The following is a 20,605-nucleotide window of genomic DNA, read 5'->3' as shown; positions in this document are numbered from 1 at the left end:
GTCTTTATTTTGAGTAATAAAAAAGAAATAAAATATTTTTGGTTTTGTGCGTTCTTAAAAATTATTTATAACTGGTTTGAAAAGTACAAAAATATTCATAATTTGCACTCTAGTGACATGATTTTTATTAAAGCGACATAATGTTATAAGATCGTGTTTAATTTGAATAAAATTGAAATATGGTGGATTGAAAACAGATCAGATTTTAGCAGAGGCAGCAGTAAATTGAATTGACAAGCAACTTTTACTTTTCCTCTTGTTTCAAATTATTCATTTAGTTATTTGTATTTTATTCGTTTATATTAAAGCGTGCTCTAATCTCATAAGCAACAGAAAGGAAGTGTGCAATCAAAAGATTTCTAGTACTTTACAAACTAACTTAAGTTGGCAGTTGGCGTATTAGATTTGTATTAAGGCAACAGCTCAAATAATAGCAGAGAAATGAATTTGGATTACACTGAATTTACAATCAAGCAATAACTGCATGTGTGCTGCTATACTAAAAACAAGTTGCATCAAATAAATTGTGAATAGCATAATTTCCCATACGGAAATTTTTTTCATCAACATGTTTATTAAATAAAGTCGTGAACCTGAATTGTTTTTCATTTGTCGTCTTGAGAAATTTTCATAATTTTAATATAGCTGAAAAAATGTTTTAGCAAAAATTTTTAAGTTTTCAAATACAAAATGGACGAAGAAAATGCATCACAAAATAAAAAGAATCAGCAAATACCTTTGAAAAATTCAATAAGATGGTTTTCCTCATTGCGCAAACAGAAAGATTTACAAAGTTAGTATATATACAACAAAAATAGACAAAGAATAAAATAATTGATTTTTTATTTTTGAATCTTTTCCATTTTTTAAGAACAAGATTTACAAACATTTTCTGGAAGCGATGGTGATCTCAAGAAGAAAAGAAATCGTAGCATTAAAAAAGAAGATAACGTATTTCAAAGAATTAAATCAAAACTTCCTCTACGTATGAACCAAAGTATTAATAAATTGACAACATCAAAGTCAGTTGATTCAGATTTTGAGCAAGAAAACTTATCTTGTGTTAATCAGACTGCCCAAACGAGTAACGATAATAATGATAATCACAAAACGGATCAAAAACTAGATAATAAAAATGAAACCAGTTGCTCAAATTTTAATAATGATAATTTACTAGAAATTCCTTTCACACATCACTATAGACGTCATATCGCCAAAAAATGGATAGAAAATAATAGCTTAGGACCAAACATGATAATGTATAAAGCTTGCACTGAAATGATTAAGTATGTTTAAAAAATATAATAAATATAGGTTTGTTTATTACAGTATAATAAATTGAAATGTAAATTTAATTGCAGTTATGTGTGGTATTGGGGTGAAACATCACGTCAAGATGCACAAAAGCAACTAACTGACAAACCAAATGGATCATTTTTAGTTCGCGATTCTGAATCATGTTCTGAAACAGAGGCATGTCGCTTTACTTTATCTTTTCGTATATGTAATTGTACATTTCACTATCGTTTACAATATCGTGAGAATTTTTGGCATTTTGAAGAGCGTCAATATGAATCTGTTGTCGACATGATCGAAGACATAATGTTAAGAAGCACCGATGAAAATTTTGTGTGTTATGTTAAAGCGCATAATGTTGTTCCAGTATATTTACGATATCCAATTAGTCGTTACGTTAAAATACCAACACTTCAGGATTTGAGTAAAAGAGCAATTAATCAAAAATTTCAATTAGGTGCAAAAGATATTGAAAAATTACCAATACCAGTTAAATTGCAGCAATTTCTAACTGAAAAAAGTTCATTAGTTTTTTAAGTTATAAAAAAGAATATATTGTATATGTTAAATTTTTCTTTATCTTTTTTCATAACATGCATCTTATTTAGATTCAGATTTTGAGTTTGATATTATATTTAGCTAATATAAAATGTTATTGTTTTATTTACATTATTTCATTGCAAAACAGAAAAATTTTGGTGTTAATTCAAAATAATATTAACTATAAAAAAAATTATCATTTTTAATAATTGTTATAATCGATTTTTATCGCATTTTGATCAAAATTAATTTATAAAATAATTTTTTATTTATATGATAAACATGTCTGCCAATTAAATACAAAAGGAAAAAAAAAAAACAATTGTTTTAGAAATTGTAATAAAAAAGTTAAAATTTTGTTCCATGTGAAATACAATAACTACATTTAAAGAAATTATAACAAAATGGAAAACCATACTTTCAGAAAACTTACTTAAGTCTTTTTTCCATATAAGTAAATTTTATATTATTAATAAAGAGAGAACATTTTGTATTATAAATTAAGCGAACTTTTTTTATGATAACAATTAAAAATAATTAAAGGCTTAAAAATTTTTAGACAATGTTATTTAAATTGTAGAAAATTTTAATATAAGACCATACTTTTGCCAAAAAAAAGTATGATTTATTTTCAATTGCGTTATTTATCTTTGAAATGGTTGCTTTAAAAATATTTAAACAAAAAAAAATATATTCTAATTTTATTCATGTATACATAATATTGTAATTTATTTTATATTTTATATTAAGAATAAAAAATAAAAATCGAATGTAATATATATTCAGGCGATAAATATTTTCTCTAATATAAATAATTTCTCTAATACATAATAATGTATGTATGTTTAAAGGGAAAAACTATAATATGAAAATAAGTGAAAAAAAGCCAAAAAGTAACATTTTTACACATTATTAATCATTAAGAATATTTAGGCATCAATTCATTTCAATACTTTTTTTCTTCTTTTATTTTAAAATTTACCAAATTAAAAGTAAATAAATCGTAATGTATAAATGTATAAAATATAATTGAATAACTTATATTGTTTACATTTATCTATTTATATAATTAACATTTTTGCATTTTATATGTACAGATTTATTTACATAATATTTTTTATCAGTTCAAAGAAGTCTACTTTTTATTTTTAATTAAGAATGTTGATTTTATATAGAAAAGACACCGATGTAAAAAGGTCTATTGATATTCCAAACTGTTAGAACGGTTGTATTAGACCACTAAATTCGAACACTACTTCTTTGAACCGAATAAATATCTAATATTAAGTATTTATAGATTAGAAATTATTATTTTTTTTTTATTTAGTCTAATCTTTGTAGGAAAATACTCTTACTAGAGATCATATCTTAATGGATTTATGTGATTCTAAAAACTAAAAAGATAAAAAATGTATTAAAAATAATTAAATATAAAAAATTGTAAAAACGTAGTTATTGCGTATTATTATCGAACTTATTTGCATCATAGAATATAATATATGTGAAAATAATATTTAAATATATATAAATTATAATAATATACATTGAAAAATATAATGGCAATACTTAATTTTTCAAAAAAAAAAAAAAAAAAAAAACCAAAATGAATTAATTGATACCACAACATAATTTTGCGTAGACGTATTCCGAAGAGATTTCGATTTTTAAGAAAATTCATAAAAATACAAAATAACGCACAAATCCAAAAACTAAACAATGAATTAGAAAAATACCATCTTTCTTCCATAATTCAAACTCAATTTTAAACGTTTATAATATGAATTTAATTGAATATCAATATTTTGATACAAAAAGAAAAAAAAAAAGTAAATAAAAAAAAGTAAAAATATTAAAAAAGCGTAGAATAATAAAAATTATAGATTTATCTCAAGGGAAAGTAAAGATATGTATATGTACATATTGAATATATATGTATCAATATATATTTGTATTTATATATATTTAAGATAACATATGTAATCATAATTGAAAAAATAAAATCATAATTTAATTTTTATTTATCAGCTAAATATTAATATTTGTATTTATACATATATTTTAACTACATATGCAAATATAAGTATATCCTTACAATGTACGCGTATGTAAAGAATATTTTTAAGATATTGTTTTACTTCATCTTATTTTTACTTAGAAATCAATATTATTCATTATTATTTTTTTTTTTATTAATATGTTATCGAATTTCATGTTTTGTTTTCTTTCTCAGACTATTATAAATTATTTTAGCAAAATAAAATGTTTATCTGGAAATTTTTTTTCAATAAAAAGTATTTATTTTTAAAATAAAGTTGAGCACATTTCGTTTTTGTAATTCATATTTTATTTATATAATTCCAATAAATAAATAAAATACCAATTCTTGTTGTATTTCCTTTTATTTTTATTTTTTCATTTTTTTTTGCTTTATTTAAGTTTTTCTTTAATATCACAACAACCTTTGACCAGAATTTACAATAAATAAGGTAAACAGTAATTTCTCTTCTTTGTTGACTTTGTTAAACTTACATTAGAATGTCTTTGCAAACACCATGAACCGAATTTCTTAAACAATTAATATAAAAACAAAGAAAATTAAAATTTTTATTATATTCTTCTATCATAATTAAGTCCAAGAATGTTTCTTGCCTAAAAATAAATAAAATTTTTGAATATTGAAATTTTATCTTCTTATATTTACTGTTTCAAATGTTGCATTCAATCTATTTTTAGTTCGTTGACTTGGTTCTCCAGATTGTCCAAATACTAATTCTACTACTTGAGCCTCATTCATTCTATTTTGTAAAAATTCCCATGTTGCCTGATGGTTTTCTGACTTATCTTGTAACATATATAACTCTGTTAGCTTATATATTGTAGACATACCTATACGTCTTGTATACCATCCAAACTAAAAAAAAAAAAAATTATTAATGATACATTATTTTAATTCCTATTCAATTACATCAACAGATCTATCACCAGCAAAATAACAAATGTCATCTATTAATGTTAAAATTTGTGCTAATGACTTAGGTACATTTTGTGGCAAAGCCATTTTAGCTAATGCTTGAGGCCAATGTTTTTTATATGGTATAAGCATTTCTAAACGATATTTAGTAGCTTTTACAAGAAATTCTGTTGGTTCCTTTGGAATTATTTCTCCATTTTTGGTTTCTTGCCTTAGATATTCAACTAGTTTACTATTACAATCTCCATAAAAGTGGAGAATTAAATCTATACTACCATCTGGAAATAGACCATGCGCAACACCAGGTAAACCCGCTTTTTCAGCTCCATTTATTAGTGCTTCGATTGTCCATCCGTATTGTTCTACGAAAGGTAGTGATGCTTCTAGGATTTTCAATCGTACTGCTTTTAATTTTTCTTCTTTAGCTTTATCTTTCTCATCATGCTCTTTTGATTTCTCCTTTTCCGCTTCTTGTCTTTGGTATTCTTTTTCCTTAGCTTCCTCGCGGGCTCGAAAATTATCTACGGTGGGATTACTTGAACTTGTACTGAAATTATATTTTTTATTAATGTCAAGAGTTGCATTTTTGACTACTGGACTGTCTAAAACGAATCCTCTATAATAATTACGTCCTACGGCTACATACAAGTTTGTGTTCCAATATAATTGATTAAGAAAAATAGTGGAGGTTGCCGTAGAAGAAAAATTGCGTTGAACGTCTAAAAAAGAAAATATCAAAATATTTTGTGAGCGATTTGTTTTGTTGGTAAATTTTTTTTAATAGAATAAAAAGACACATTTCAAGCAAACAAAATCTTTTATTACAATTTCCTTTTATTATCTAAACACTCATTAACCCTAGCAATTAAACTTTCAAGTAAATCAAAAGTTACTATAGACCGAGTCAAAATATCTAATTTCTGAGCTTTATTAAAATTCGGTAAATTTTCATCATTGATCATAAATTTTTCAAAAAGTTCGTTTTCCCCTTCCATTTGAATATCATTTTGCACGCGATATTCTTCGGCTTTATAATGGGCTCTTGAAAAATTCAAACCATCCCGTAGGGGATTCAGAAATTCTGTTTCAATATCACTAACAAAATTCCAAAAACCGGTTAAGTTATTGGTATCCCTTTGTGCGAAATAACGAAGAGCGTTTAATGTTGATATAATGTGATCAGAATGTTCTATTAAATCAGTCTCCGATCCCTTCTTAAGTTTACAACACAATTTCAATAAAATATTTTTAAACTCCGTTCCAGTACAAAAACAAATTAAATTTGCTTTTTGATCAAGCTGTTCGGCGACTAAATTTTTAAATATCGTTATGAAATATCCCAATAGTCCGCTATGTTCCGTTGTTTCTAATAATTTTTTTAAAATTACAGATTGCCCTTCTATATCAAACTGCATTATTAATTGTTTGAATAAATTGACACCAATTTTTCGTAATATTTCATGTTCTGAAAAAATAACAATTTTGGTCAATTGCTCACTGAAATCAGCATAAATTTTCAAGTCCAACGAAGATGAATTAATTTTTACACCATCAAGATTGTTAAGTGTTTTATGGCATAATATTAATCCTTTGTAATGTAAAAGAGCTTCATTTTGTTTTAAAAGAATTTCAACTAAATACAGACATGATTCAAATATGTAAATTGGATTATATATTCTAGGTGCGTTGGACGGCATAAATTCTTCTCCTATTAGCAAGTAATAATAAACGGCAAAAGAAAGTAATGGAAATCTTTCGATATTCATATAAACCAATTTGGAAAATCGTTCGTAAGTGTCTTTTTTTAACGTGTCCTTTCTCCATCGGCATCTTGCTTCAACGAAATTCAAAAGATAATACGGATTCTTGTAAATTTTACACAAATCTTGAGTTAATTGCTGAGCACATTGTAACGAATGAGTATTAGTTTTATGTTTCTCTTTGACCGTCAAATCTAAAAGTGCTAAAAGAAATTGAACATTAATAAAAATGAATAACAACAGATTTCAAAATATATATATTGCTATAATTTTCGTTTATAGAATTTGCAAATTAAATTAACGTAATAAAAACTTACCTAAAGGACGACCTAAAAGTTGCAGTAAAAATGAGGAAATGACAGTTGATGTGTTCCAATCAGTACTTTTAAAATTTTTCGTAACAGAACTTTGAATTTCTTTTTGTAGAATAGGTTCATAAAATAATGTTATAGTAATGTAGTTAATAAGAATTTTATGAATTTGCTCATTTTGTTCGAAAAGAGCCATTTGCTTTTCATCATAACATGTATTTAAAAATTCAGGATATTCTAGTTGCGATACATAAGCAATTACTTCATTTAAGCCCCATTCCAAACTTTTTCGATCACTCTCCTTTCTTAATAAACATATTTGTAAGGCTTTCAAGGCACTTGTAAAAATATCATCTGACTTCGATGTATCAATTATATCCAGTAATTCAAAAAGAGCTTCAGTAAGTGGACTTGACTTTGCTATAATTTTCAATAAATTTTCGCAAGCAAAATAGAGCGCCGGTTGTTTGCGAAAATTTTCATCAGTCAAATGTTTTCTGCACAATTCCACAAAATCGGCTGTGTTCTCAATTAGTATATTTATATTACGTTTATCATTAAATAATATTTCGATTCCATCATAATGTTTTTCCGCTATTAATTGATTTATCAATTGTAATAAATTACTTTCTGGATCAAAAGTATCATCATTCATTTTTGAAAATTTTTATTCTCGCACTAGTCACCTTAAAATGATTTAATACAAAAAGAGCACAAGGTAAATAACTACACAAACACATTCGCATCTCACTCCCTATAATTGACAACCGTTTGACATATTTTGGTTCTAAGAATTATTTTTTTTTTTAGTTTTAAAGAACGTTACACAATATATTTAAAATGAATTTTAAAAACTGATCAATAAATTTAATGCTATTATTAATTCCATAACCACATTTAAGATTAATTACACTTACATCTTATAGAAAACAAATTATTTAATTTCATAACTTTCTTTAAATGTGCCATTTCGCTCGTTTTAATTCATACCTTGTAAGTCAGTTTTTTATGGGCTCGTTTTTTCATCTAGAACATTGCAACAAATTCAAAAGTCAATTTTGAAGTTTTTAAAATACATATATATGTATTTCAGTAATTACCCGCCCAATGACAGATATAGAAGCCTGAGATATCAAAATGGGATCTATCATGTATTATCAGAACATGACAATTTTATATGTGCCCTTAAGTAATTACTGTTTTAAAATCTAATTTTCAATTCCTTTTCATTGAAATAATTTGATTGCCTCATATTTTTTCTCATCGCACCATAATAGCTTTCTAAAATATTTCGGGAAAAACTTATGGTTTTGAGTTGGGATATGGTTACATACATCGAGCCGAGTTTGTATATTTAATATGCTATTCAAGAATTTTCAAATCTTATTTTCTTTTAAGGAATATCAGGTTTCTGCAAATTTTTTATTAAAGAAATTTGAAATGAAAAATATAGAAAAAATAGAGAGGTGCCTCCCCTCTCAGTATTCGGAATTCGGACTTTCGGAGAATATTTTTAACAAATGAAAATTTTTAATTTTACTAATGCATATGCAAAACTGGGATTACTTAAAAGTGCTCGTCGAATTTATCAATTAAAAAAAATTTAACTTTCGACTGAGGGCTGAAGCCAAAACAAAAACGTGTTTATTAATTTTACATAGTATATATCGATTGTGATAATTCCTCTTAAAGTTATTTCGAGATTTTTTTTATTTTACAAATTGTAACTATTGTATTAAGTAAAAATATTACTAAAAAAACTAAATTTTTTCTATTGTTATGTAGGTGTTTACTAAGGTATGGTTATGTTATATTTATTTACGAATTAATTTTAATGTCAGATATCAAATGTCGGTCCTTCTGTACATACGTAAGTGGAAATCGAAAATTTTAATGAATGTAGCTGTAATTAGACTCTAAAGGAAAAACTATTTTGTTTGGACTTTCGGATAGTTGGATTTTTGGAAACCCACCTTTATTTCAAATTTTTAATTATATTATTAATATAATAGAATGTCAAAATTAGATGAGTTCTAAAATCATAAAACTTTTTACGAAATGTGGGAAGATAGGGAAACCTATTAGAGAGAAAACGAAACAAAGACTGTCAGTCTATTAATATATTTATGGTTTTTTTTATACCACATTATGATGGTTCCATATAAAACTATTATTTTATCAATGTTTTTTTTTATTGAAGGTTTATAATAGTCAACGTACTTTCAATTTATAAACACAATATTACAGCAAAAAAATAATTTGACAGCATTTTGACATTTTTTGTATGAAAATAGGGTTATGAAAGTTGCATATATGAAAAGCAAACCTGAAGTACTATTTAAGTTGCTGTACTGTTATATAATATATAACAGTTGTAATGTATTGATGAAGAATTAGAACTTGAAGACGTCACAAGTCTAAAATATGTCTTGTTAAAACAAGTAATTATTTGCTTTTCTTAAAAGCTCTTACATATTAAACAATCGATTATTCAATATTGAATACACATTATACATCTTTGCAGATGTGCACAAATGTCAAAGTAGTTTCATTTTGGTTTTGTTTTTTGTTTTTATATGACGTTAATAAAGCCTTCTCTTTTTAACACGCAGATCCTAAACAGTCTCGGTTTAGCTTTTTTATTGGAAAGAATAAATATAAGAAAATTAAAATGTACGCGGGTGGTAGTGTTTTAATAAGAATATAAGTTGTTTAGTTTCCTTTTTATTTTATTAACTAAGAAAAAAAGAAATTTTCATAAAAAATCTATAAAATAAAAAGTTTAAATGAATAAATGTTTTAAATGAAATAAAATATTTCAAATTTCTATATTTTCAGAATAAATATTTTTGAAAATTTTAAAAAGAAAATGCAGGAAAAATGCATCCTGTAAAATTTTTGTGTTCTAAGTTGTGTTCTTGTGGCAAAATATAAGAAAAAAAAATTAAAAAAAAAAAAAATAATCAATAAAATGCCATTTAAATTAAAATTTTAATTTTGATTTTTTGAAAAAATTATATTTAAAAAAAAGAAAAATAAAAAAAAAAGATTTCGATCACAAATTAAATGATAATAGTAAAATTATACATATTGTATATATATGTGTACATATATAAATAAATATATATATAACAAGAAATATAATTTTTCTGTCTGAAAAGGATAACAAAAAAAATCTGTAAATCTGGCGAAAATATTTGCATCCAAAATGTCGACCCGCTCTCAGTTAACTAAGGACTTAAATGGTATGTACCTTCCTACTTACATATTTACATATGTATATGTATTTCGTATTAAATTTTTCTTAAACTTTTTAATATAACTGTTTCAGAATTGTATTACACCTAAATATTTAAAATGAATTTTAATATTTTAAAATATTTTTTTTTTATGTAATAAAAATATTTAAACAATGTTGTATATACATACATATGTAGGCATCTACCAACAATACTTTTTTTTTCAATTTTACATATAAGGGATAAGTATTAAAAAAATGTATGTGTTTATAGGTTCTATTCTATTCTACTAATACTTATTTTTCTCTCCTATTCAAGGTCTTAAATACTAAAAGACCTTGAAGTACACAGAGATAAATTGTTTACATTGACGGAACCGAAAGTAAAGGAAAAAAAAAATAAAATACAAGGATATTAAGAATATTGTGTTCACATATAACAAAATAAATTAAATTATATTATTAGTAGGTATAACAAAATCCTAGATAACCTTTTAATAAAATTTAATATTGTCCATACTATAAAAATATATTAATATCAAATCTACATACCTACCCAGATATTTATTTATTTTTTTCTTTTTTTTTTTTATTATTTCCTTTTTTTCAAGCCCTGCCCTGCCTTATTTAATTTTTTTTTATACTTAATCATTTATATAGCTATTTTATTTTTAATATTTAAGTTTAAATATTTAAAAAAAAGTTGTGTGTTATCATGGATGTAAGTGAAGTAAGTATTAAAATAAGAAAAATGAAATAATTAAAACGAAATAAGCTAGCAGATAGGTAGGTGCTAGAAGTAAGAACCTACCTATCTTCTAAAAATAATTAAGTATTCACAATTTTTTTTTATCCACCTACAGTAATCTATTAACTAGAATTTATTTTTTAAGCGTTCATTTTGAATTTCGAATAATTAAATAAAAAGTATAATTTAAAGAATGTTTTTGATAGTGCGAATGTACATGTACTCATATACGTTATATATATATATACATAATATCCTTAGCATTCTAATAAGAATTATTATGCCCTTTATTGTACCAAAGAAAATCAAAGTGACTATCAACCTATCTATCTAGATGTGTACATAACCATAAGTAGTTATTTAAAAAAAAAAAAAAAAAAACAAAATTGTTTTAAGAATGTTGAACTTCTGTACATGTTTTTCTTTCCTTACTTAAGTATTTTTTTTCTAAATTTTTAAGATGAATCAGTTGGTTCTGAGGCGCATGTTCGTATTTTTTTTTTTTTGTTTCTTCTTTTATGTACTCTCAAATTTTTCAGGCAATCTAAAAAAATAATAATGTATTCAATAACGAAAACGGTTTTTCAAGGATTTTTTTTTTAAAGAAATTTTTAAATTTTGTATTCCTTTTATTTGACTCCTTTGTTTTCATTTAATCATGTATGTATTTTAAAATTTATGTTTGTTTAATTATACATTTTTAATAATAAGCAAATTCAATAGCATTCAATTAATACTTATTTTTTTTTAGTAAACATCATCTTTATCAATTTTATGGATAAGTTTATTAAAATTCAATAATATTTACACATACATATATATATACATTTAATCAGGAGCTTTTATAATTAATATAATTCACTTAGCATGTACATTTATTTAAAAAAGATTTTGAAACCGAAAGAGGAAAAAGCCGGGTAAAATATATACATATTATTTACTTAACAAAGAAATACCTATGCGCGGAAAAATCTAAAATTATAAGTATGTGATAGGCTTTAGATACATATGTTGGTACTTACGTATGTTAGAAAAAAATAACCAGCTTATAACTACATAATATGTAGGCACCTATGTACGTATATATTTAAAAAATTAATTTTTGGATTTATTTTGAATTATATAAGCAGCAAATATAATAAAAAATATTTATATACTGCTTGTGTAACTAAAATGTAAAGAAATTAATTTTTATATTAAATGTTATACCTACATAATGTATATAGAAGATACTTACTTATAGAAAATTATTTAAAATATAATATAAAAAAAGAAAATTGTTTTATGTATAACATAATTTTTTTGTACTGAATAAACCAATATAATTCATTAATAAATTTTAATTATAATAATTTTATTAAATATATTGTTTTGCATTCATAATTCTAAATGAAAATTAATATTAAAAGCCCGGGATATTTTTTAAAATTTCAAACTCTTACCATATTGTCTTTAGAGTAATTGATTTTATTTGTAGAAAATATGATTTTATATGACATTTTGAAAAACTAGTAAGTGTGTTTGTTTGTAACTAATTAAAATAAATAATCGCTGAAAAGACCTTCAATTTATCATCAAAAATCTTAAAAGCTTTAAGAATTTTAAATTTTTATAATATTAAGTTTGAAATAAAACTAATGATCTATGTATATTAAGCAAGTATGTAACTACATGAAATAAAATACTAGTAAAGCAGTATTTACCAATAAATACATATTTACTTACATACTTACCTATATAAATTTAAGCGAATACAAAATGAATGAAAATATTATAAAGAGATAATCTGCTTACTGTTTTATTTGAATGTCAAAAACAAAAAGGAAAAAAATAAAACATTCAAAAATATAAGGAACGATTGAAAAGTATTGAATTGGAAGTATGTCAGGTATTTTTCAGTTAGGTACATACCTAGTTTATATTCTTTATTTTTTTTTTGTTACTTAGTATAATATGTAAGTATATGTATAAATATTTATAGAATATATATATATATATATATATACATATATATATATATATACATATATATATATATATATTATCTGCATACACTGGTGTAATGTAATACTTTCATTTATTTATCTATAAATATTTAAATGAATTATATATATATATATATATATATATATATATATATATATATTCGTATAAGAAATATGTAAGAAAGTAAATAAGAACTTATTATTAACATATATACTTACTTACCTGTTTTTCATTCGAAATTGGTAATAATATACCTATATATTACAGGGACCTACTTTATATAATTTTGTCTTTTTTTTTATAAAGTAAGTAATATTTCTTCACGTTTTATTTTACGCAAAGGAATTCCTTATAGATTTTTGCATACATATAAGCACAATATATTTTATGTTTTCTTCAATTTAACATTTTCTTTCACAAAATTTTCTTTTACTTAATATTTAAGTATGTGTTTATAAGTAATATAGAAAAAAAATTGGCAAAGTGTGTGTAAAAAAATTATTATCAACTGACATTGCGAATACCTTAATTCTAAATTAATTTTTAATATTAAAAAATAAATATAAATTGATAATTTTTATGAATAAAAATGTTATTAAGAAACATTAGTACCCTTGCGCAGGTAATTATGTTTTAATAACGTGGTTATGACACTGGCAATGTGTTACTGTTAATTTCCAAATAACAAAAATAATTAATTCCGATCAAATACGTTAGTTTTTAAAACAGCACTTTTCCAAGTGACTTTGAAATAAAAATTAAAATTTAAAGAATAAAATTATTGAAGAATTTTATGGTAAATTGGGTTATCCAAATATTTAATAAAATTTTTTTAATAAGAAAATATTTCTCGTTATTTACTGACTTTTATCTAAAGCTTATAATTTAAAAGAAATTGTTTGTAAATAATTGAAATTTTTTTATTTAAATTTTCAATGTTTGTAAATTTGTCAGCAATTAAATATTCGATGACTTGAACATTTGGACTACAAAAAAAATTGTAAAAAAATTTTGTTTTACAGAGAAATTACATTCATTTTGTGTATAAAATGCCAGTTTGCATAATTGAAGAACATAGTTGACTCACTAATTTATTGTACTTATATTTTTTTCAAATTTTATTTAAATTTATATTTAAAACGAATAAGTAATTAGAAGTTTACATTTACATAAGTAATTAATTGTAAATAAACTAGATATTTTTAATTAAATTTAAAAGCCCTCACTATTAAAATTATTTAAATAATGACAAATCAACTGCATAAAAATATTAAATTATATTTAAAGATGATTATACTATAGTTTCAATTTATTTTATTCATAATATATAGTTAAGTATAGCACACAATTTTTTAAATAGATCTACTCCAATACATATTTTAGAAAAAAAACTACTAAAAGGGAAATCATTTTCAATTACATTTTATTTAATAGAAATTAATTAATTTTGATTTACCCTAAAACTTTCAATTTTTTCCTTTTATAATTTCATTGTATTTAATCAAAAGTATGTCAACGTTCAAAAAGCACATAATCAATAATAATAATATGCAATTCATTATACGGACTGTCAAATTCAATTTAATATAAGAAAAATAATGCGATAAATATTTTATGAGAATGTCACATTGTTTAGTATACAATATAAAAGAGATGCATTTGTATACTTACCTCAAAAAAAATAGAATGCATTTTGAATGCAAAAATAAAATATTTTTCTCTATTTATTTATCCTTTTGCAAGGATTTTACCATGGAATATTTTATGTTTATATTATACCACATACACATAAAAAATTGATATATGTATTTATATATACAGTCCAAGGGTATATCAATTGTGTAAATTCCTATATGAAGGTTTTAATGTGGACTTGAAAAAAAAAGACAACAAAAACAAAATGTGTAATTGGTTTTTATTTTTTTTTCTCCTATTTTTATTGACGTCATTAATAAAAAATAACAATATAATGAGAGAAGTCTGCAATCTAAAGGACCTTCAAATTTAAAATATGTAGTTGTAAAATTTACAACAATAAAATGAGAAAAACGCAATATCATGGTTGCAATCCTTTTGTTTTATTTTTATTAATTATTAATTTTCTCTTGTTTTTGTAAAAATATAATACATAATTTAAATATAATAATTGAATAATTTATTTTAGGTAGTCAGATTCTAATTAAATACTTTGTTGTACTTACTTATTGAGGGTAAATAATAAAAATTATGTAATAATTGATAAATTTTACACATATAGCCAGAAGTTCATAGACATGAATTAAATAGAAAACTTTTAATGTTCAATAAAATTTGTATTATAAACAGGAAGCCATAAAAATTATCTTAAAAGTAACAAATACTTATTAAATTGAATTTGAATTTTTCGATAAAATTGCATTTGTATGCATTATAAAATTATTGTAAAAGAATTAAATTGCAATCTTTGTACTGTATTAAGTAATATAAAATTTAAACAGGTCTAAATATAAAATGCCTAAAGGTGATGATAAAACTCGAATTATAGAATTTTATATTCTACTTACAATATGTGCTTACATAATTTTTGCTACTTATTTGTTAGTTATTGCGTGTAGGAAAAAAATTACTTTAAAAATTTATGGAAGTCTGCTTGAGATAACTGTTAATTTTAACGATCGATTGGAAATTGGCTTTTGATTTTATGATAAATGAAATATAAGTCTTATTTTTTCTATGTTTGCAAAGTTCTTAACGTAATACAAAGGTATTGTACCTATGCTTTGTATTCGTATATATGTACGGTAGACGTTTAATCACTTACTTATTAATGAATCACGCTGTATATATATATTTGTACAACCTATGCAATATTCGTATATATAATTACATTTATTTATTTAAATATTTCTTTTTTCATATTTTGGTTTAAAAAAAAATCGCGTGATAAAAAGCTATTTTTCTCTTTCTCCATTATATTTCATGATGATTTATACCAAAAAAAAAAAAAAAATTTAATTTTTTCTATTTAATTTTAACTCCTTTAAAACATTAATAAATTTATTCGTTCATTCATTTATTCATTCATTAGATATTTGTAATTATTATAATTCCAAAATATTGGGCAAACTACTAGGGGTTTCATTAAAAAAAAAAGTTTATATATACTTACCAGGTCATCAGTATAGCAAGCAAAATGTGAAATTTATGAATTTGTTTAAAAAAAAATATAAAAAAATTTCATGTACAAGAACTTACTTGAACTTCTATTGCTTCATTAAACATGGTACGCTTCATGTTGTTGTCAATAACTCCGTATTACCGTTGCTATAAATATATGATTGACTTTGAAAAATTGAATACGTTGCTGTCGCCAAAAGTATATTTCGGTATTGTACCTAGGAACTCACTAGGAATTTTTTTGGTTCATGCCGCGACAATTTAAATAAGACATTAACATTAATTAATTTTCAGATATTAGAATATTTTTATGTTATTTAGGTTATTTTTAATTTAAGTAGTTACGTACGAGATGCGATTAATATGCAATGAGATTCTCTGACTTGATCAAGACAACAATTCTTGAGAATATTCTACATATAGTTTTTTAAGATATCATTAAAAAGTTTTTAGTAAGCCCTAATTCAACTGTGAATCATCTGTTATTTACCATGTTATCAATTGATTATATTTTTATATTTCAGCCATTTTATCTAGGAAACATCGCGTATTATCCACATAGGCACGTACATACGTGTACATTTGCATACATACTTATATATTCAAATTATATAAGACGAAATACACTTAATTTCTTTTAAATACTACGAGTATTATATTTAATATATTAGATGGGGTGAAATTATTTTCACCCCATGAAAATCTCAATTAAAATTTTGTGAGGGTTTTTGTTTTTTGTTTTCTCAATTTTTTATTATTTTCATTATCATATTTTCTCTGTCACTCTATGTGTAACATATACGTTTATCATTTCGAGTTTTTTTTTTGGTATTACTTACTTATTTATGTACTTTATTTAATAATTAAATTATGAAGAACAATGAAATTGGCAAAAAAAGAAGAAAATATTAAATAAGTAAAGCGCAAACAAACGTTATAATATAAAAGTAACACCCAAATATTTTATTATACTTACATACTTTATACATACCCACATACTATATGGTAATATCTTTGAATTGTAGGGAAAACAGAAAAGTTTAATATTTTATAAAAAAAAAAATATGAAATTGAGTCAAAATCATGATAAATGTAATTTAAAATGTGTGTGGCAAATTTTGATAAAATTGATGCGAAAATCACAAGAAAAGAAAAATAATTCAAGTTGATTATTTGATTTAGATTATAAAATTAAAAAAAAAATTTAATTTAATTAGAAATTTTAAATGTTAATAAGTAGAGGCGAACAAATACATATGTATGTCCCTGGTGTGTTATGTTTTATGTATAGTAAGAGTGGATCTAGTCATAGCGATGTCATGAATAAAAGTGTTATATAAGATTATAACTTACAAAGAATATTTAAAAATTAAGAAAGTAGAATAGGAGAATTCTTTGGTTAAATACAAAATTTTATAAGTCCATTCACGATACTTAAATTGCGCATTGAAAACAAATATACTTATTTATAAGTAGTCGCTTATCAAAAAATTCTGTGTGACGAATCATCTTGTACTTGATTTGGTTTATGGTGATTTATCATCATAACCAAATTCAAACGTGTTTTAGAGAGGGAAATTCAAATTGAAATAAAACACTGATAAAAATAGAGTCTTAATTCTATAATGAATTTTCTTAAGATCACTGTAAAAAGCGGTCTAAAATTAAACTTCTCGATTTGATTTCTTCCAGAAATTTATTGGTTTTTTATTTCAATTAAAAATTTTATATCTATATGAATAATATCCCATACAGTACTTACAGTACATTCTTACTTAGTACAAAATATGATACTGTACCAGTAATCTTAATTTTTTTTCAGTTTCCACATCAATTTCTAAGAAATCTTATTTAATTCAAATGAATACAAAAGAAAAAATCATTGAATAAGAACGAACGTTCTGTTCATTTAAGTATTGTTATTATTATTAAAAAAATAATAATTCTACTTGCATAAATTGAACAGCAAAAAAAAAAGTAATAAGTGTAAGTGCATATATATGTACGATATATATATATGTATACATATAATATTGTATTGTGATTGTATTAGTGAAAAATTAAATTGCACAACAATGAGTTAATGAATTTATTTTGTTTTTTCTTTTTGTATATTTTTATTAAATTGTGTTTTTCAAATATCTTCGCGAAATTTAACAAAAAAAAAAAGCTTAAACAATCGTCCATGTATGTAAGCTCGGTCAATTGAAATTGTTGACTAAGTCATTAAACAAAAAAAAACAGTGGTTCTCAAACTTAAAATTATTATTCTTCATTTCAGAACCTTTCTATAATTATAAATTATGAATATTAGGTGATTAATTCGTAATTGCACTCTCTGTTTAATTATATATGTATGTATGTATATATTAAATTGAATATTAATTTTATTATAATTCTTCAAACCAAATGGTCTTAAATTGTCTTAAGTCAAAATCAAGTCAAATTATTAGAGAATGATTTTCTCTAATAATTTGAGTGCTATTGCAATAGCAAAAATCGTTTTAAATGATTTTCAGTGAGTACTACAACTCTGAATTCTTAAGATGTTTCGCCTTGTAGGTATATAAGTTTTTTTGTTTCTATTTTTATTTTACTTAAGGTACAGAGTTTGTGTTTTAATTAATGGCTTTTACTAGTAATTTGTTAGTAGTACCAGTAATTTACCAGTAGTACTAGTAATACTGCTTTTACTAGCAAATATTAATATTTTAATTTTGATTATAAATTAGTTAAAATGAATAAAATTTAAGTGCACATTATTTAATAATAAAGTCATCGAAAATATTTACATATACATGTATACATATATATATCATGTCCATTAATTAAGTATACAGATAAGTATTATTTTACAAGTATATTTGAATTAAAGTACAAAATATAATATATTTATATTTATATACTAATATTGAATTTAAAATGTATATGCCTGCGTGCAACATAATACTTATTTCTCTCTTAGTTATTAATTGCTTTTAATTCAAAAAAAAAATCATATCGTACGTTCAATGACGATGAGTCGAATGATATGTATTTTGTTTGGTTCTACTTTTATGCTCAAAAATCGTTGCTTTACCATATTTATTATGCTTACTTGTATAATTATGAGAAAATTTTACATAATATAATACATATATATACAAATATAAGTAAAAGAAATTAAAACAAGACAGAAAGAAAAAAAAAAGTTGGCTGCATAATTGATTTGAATGAAGCTTCTTCCTTTTACAGAAACATGAGTAGTTAAAGTGATAAAGAAATATATGTAAGCATGTACATAAGTATACGTACATACTCATATATTTTTTGAAATATGGAATAAAAATTCGAGTAATATAGAAGTTACGTTATGTGAATTAATATGGAACGGCGACTGGAACTTTAGGTCAGGAAATTAATTGAGTGATTTAAATCAAGTGCATAGGTTAATGGCCTTTTTATTTTATTATTATATTTTTTTTGTTATGTTATTAAAAAATAAAATTAAAGGGATTTGAGTCATAGACTATTTTTTTCCCTTTTTTTTCAATTATCTGGAAAATAAAATCGTTATGTTACAAGTATACTTACATACTTTTGTGATTAATTTAATAAAGTTTTTAATTTATGTTTGAATCATTTTTTCATAGATGGAAAATCCTATCATAAATTTAAATGAATTTTTAAAGTATTTAAATTTTAAACGTTAAAATACACACTCATAAGTAATAATTAATGTTCAAATACTTATAATTATATTAAAAATTTTTATATTTTAAATTGAAATTTATTACTTTTGCTCTTGTAATAGCTGTTGAAGCAATACGACATATATGTACGTATGTACACACGTTTTTAGTTAAATATAAAGCATGTTATTATAATTATAAAATATGCTATAAAAAAATAATCAAATTTTAATGGATGTGAGAACCCTATAAATTAGATATAGTAACAAAATTAATCAAGTGACGAGATAAAATAATTTTTTTTTTTGTAAAAGTGCTTTTATGAAAATGTATGAAAAATAGCTACAAGTACACAAATAAATGATATTTACTTGATTAAAATTTATTTACACACTTATTTCATTAAAAAAATCAATTACTTATTAGTTGCTTTTGGTGGCATATAATAATAACACTTTAAACGTATATTGCTCTCAGCTCAGATCCAGAGTACACATGGAAGGGAATAACTACACACATTTATTCCGTTAGATGGTCTAACATTTTTAAATATTATGCAAAATAGAGGGAAAATTCCAAAAATTTAAATTTATAGAGACTGGTCTTATTACATTATCACTCTTATTTACAATATTTGAGTTCCGTTAATAAATTATTCCCAGCTAGACTCCATTATGGTTTGAAATCTTATACATTTGTTTAAAAGAGAACGCTTGATGCGTATAAAATGTTTAAGTATAAAATGGTATGTTTTGTATTTGAAATGATATTTTTGCAAAATATCATTAAGAAATCTACTTAAAAAATGAATCTTTGAACTTTTAAGCTTACGAATCTCTCTTTTGCTTCCCATTTTAATATACAACTACAATAATAAAGTCTTATTTTAGAATTTTCATTGAATAAATCCCACTAAAAGTAAAATATT

At 23.2% G+C, this 20,605-nt stretch overlaps 4 protein-coding genes across 7 annotated transcripts in view; 2 read left to right on the top strand and 2 right to left on the bottom strand.

Moving 5' to 3' along the window:
* Window positions 1–590: 590 nt before the first annotated feature.
* LOC129610020 (suppressor of cytokine signaling 6) lies at window positions 591–3,929 on the top strand. Its single transcript, XM_055522325.1, has 3 exons — window positions 591–793; window positions 872–1,286; window positions 1,362–3,929. The coding sequence occupies exons 1-3, from the start codon at window positions 691–693 to the stop codon at window positions 1,831–1,833; spliced, it is 990 nt and encodes a 329-aa protein (XP_055378300.1). The 5' UTR covers window positions 591–690; the 3' UTR covers window positions 1,834–3,929.
* A 300-nt stretch (window positions 3,930–4,229) lies between these two features.
* Window positions 4,230–7,887, bottom strand: LOC129610030 (ubiquinone biosynthesis protein COQ9, mitochondrial). The gene is made up of 4 exons (XM_055522347.1): window positions 7,796–7,887; window positions 4,802–5,526; window positions 4,538–4,747; window positions 4,230–4,485 (listed from the first exon to the last, which is right to left on the bottom strand). The coding sequence occupies exons 1-4, from the start codon at window positions 7,845–7,847 to the stop codon at window positions 4,444–4,446; spliced, it is 1,029 nt and encodes a 342-aa protein (XP_055378322.1). The 5' UTR covers window positions 7,848–7,887; the 3' UTR covers window positions 4,230–4,443.
* LOC129610029 (glomulin) lies at window positions 5,606–7,780 on the bottom strand. The gene is made up of 2 exons (XM_055522346.1): window positions 6,885–7,780; window positions 5,606–6,770 (listed from the first exon to the last, which is right to left on the bottom strand). Exons 1-2 carry the CDS (start codon window positions 7,531–7,533, stop codon window positions 5,629–5,631), a joined length of 1,791 nt encoding a protein of 596 aa, XP_055378321.1. The 5' UTR covers window positions 7,534–7,780; the 3' UTR covers window positions 5,606–5,628.
* Window positions 7,888–9,502: 1,615 nt separating the features above from the next.
* The window catches only part of LOC129610026 (F-actin-uncapping protein LRRC16A), an 85,135-nt gene continuing 74,032 nt past the window's right edge, over window positions 9,503–20,605 (top strand). For 3 of the 4 annotated variants that reach the window (XM_055522338.1, XM_055522337.1, XM_055522335.1), the window contains exon 1: window positions 9,530–10,123. In XM_055522338.1, coding sequence (XP_055378313.1) covers window positions 10,087–10,123 — 37 coding nt within the window. In that variant the 5' untranslated portion in view covers window positions 9,530–10,086. Of the gene's footprint in view, window positions 10,124–20,605 lie in introns of all 4 variants that reach the window. The other variant, XM_055522336.1, reaches the window with a different exon arrangement.

This window comes from Condylostylus longicornis, unplaced genomic scaffold (assembly GCF_029603195.1).
Source record: "Condylostylus longicornis isolate FDR11 unplaced genomic scaffold, ASM2960319v2 ptg000043l, whole genome shotgun sequence".
NCBI classification, from domain to species: Eukaryota; Metazoa; Arthropoda; class Insecta; order Diptera; family Dolichopodidae; genus Condylostylus; species Condylostylus longicornis.
Note: the sequence above shows the minus strand (reverse complement) of the source record. Positions and strands in the feature narration are given on the sequence as shown.

What these genes read in the sequence shown, in the direction of transcription:
- LOC129610020 (XM_055522325.1), top strand. Translation starts at nt 691, where the DNA reads ATGGACGAAGAAAATGCATCACAAAATAAAAAGAATCAGCAAATACCT. An exon ending in CAAACAGAAAGATTTACAAA is followed by an intron (nt 794 to 871) that starts GTTAGTATATAT and finishes CCATTTTTTAAG; the next exon opens with AACAAGATTTACAAACATTT. An exon ending in GCTTGCACTGAAATGATTAA is followed by an intron (nt 1,287 to 1,361) that starts GTATGTTTAAAA and finishes ATTTAATTGCAG; the next exon opens with TTATGTGTGGTATTGGGGTG.
- LOC129610029 (XM_055522346.1), bottom strand. Translation starts at nt 7,533, where the DNA reads ATGAATGATGATACTTTTGATCCAGAAAGTAATTTATTACAATTGATA. An exon ending in ACTTTTAGGTCGTCCTTTAG is followed by an intron (nt 6,771 to 6,884) that starts GTAAGTTTTTAT and finishes AATTTCTTTTAG; the next exon opens with CACTTTTAGATTTGACGGTC.
- LOC129610030 (XM_055522347.1), bottom strand. Translation starts at nt 7,847, where the DNA reads ATGGCACATTTAAAGAAAGTTATGAAATTAAATAATTTGTTTTCTATA. An exon ending in CTGGTGATAGATCTGTTGAT is followed by an intron (nt 4,748 to 4,801) that starts GTAATTGAATAG and finishes TTTTTTTTTTAG; the next exon opens with TTTGGATGGTATACAAGACG. An exon ending in TGAATGCAACATTTGAAACA is followed by an intron (nt 4,486 to 4,537) that starts GTAAATATAAGA and finishes ATTTATTTTTAG; the next exon opens with GCAAGAAACATTCTTGGACT.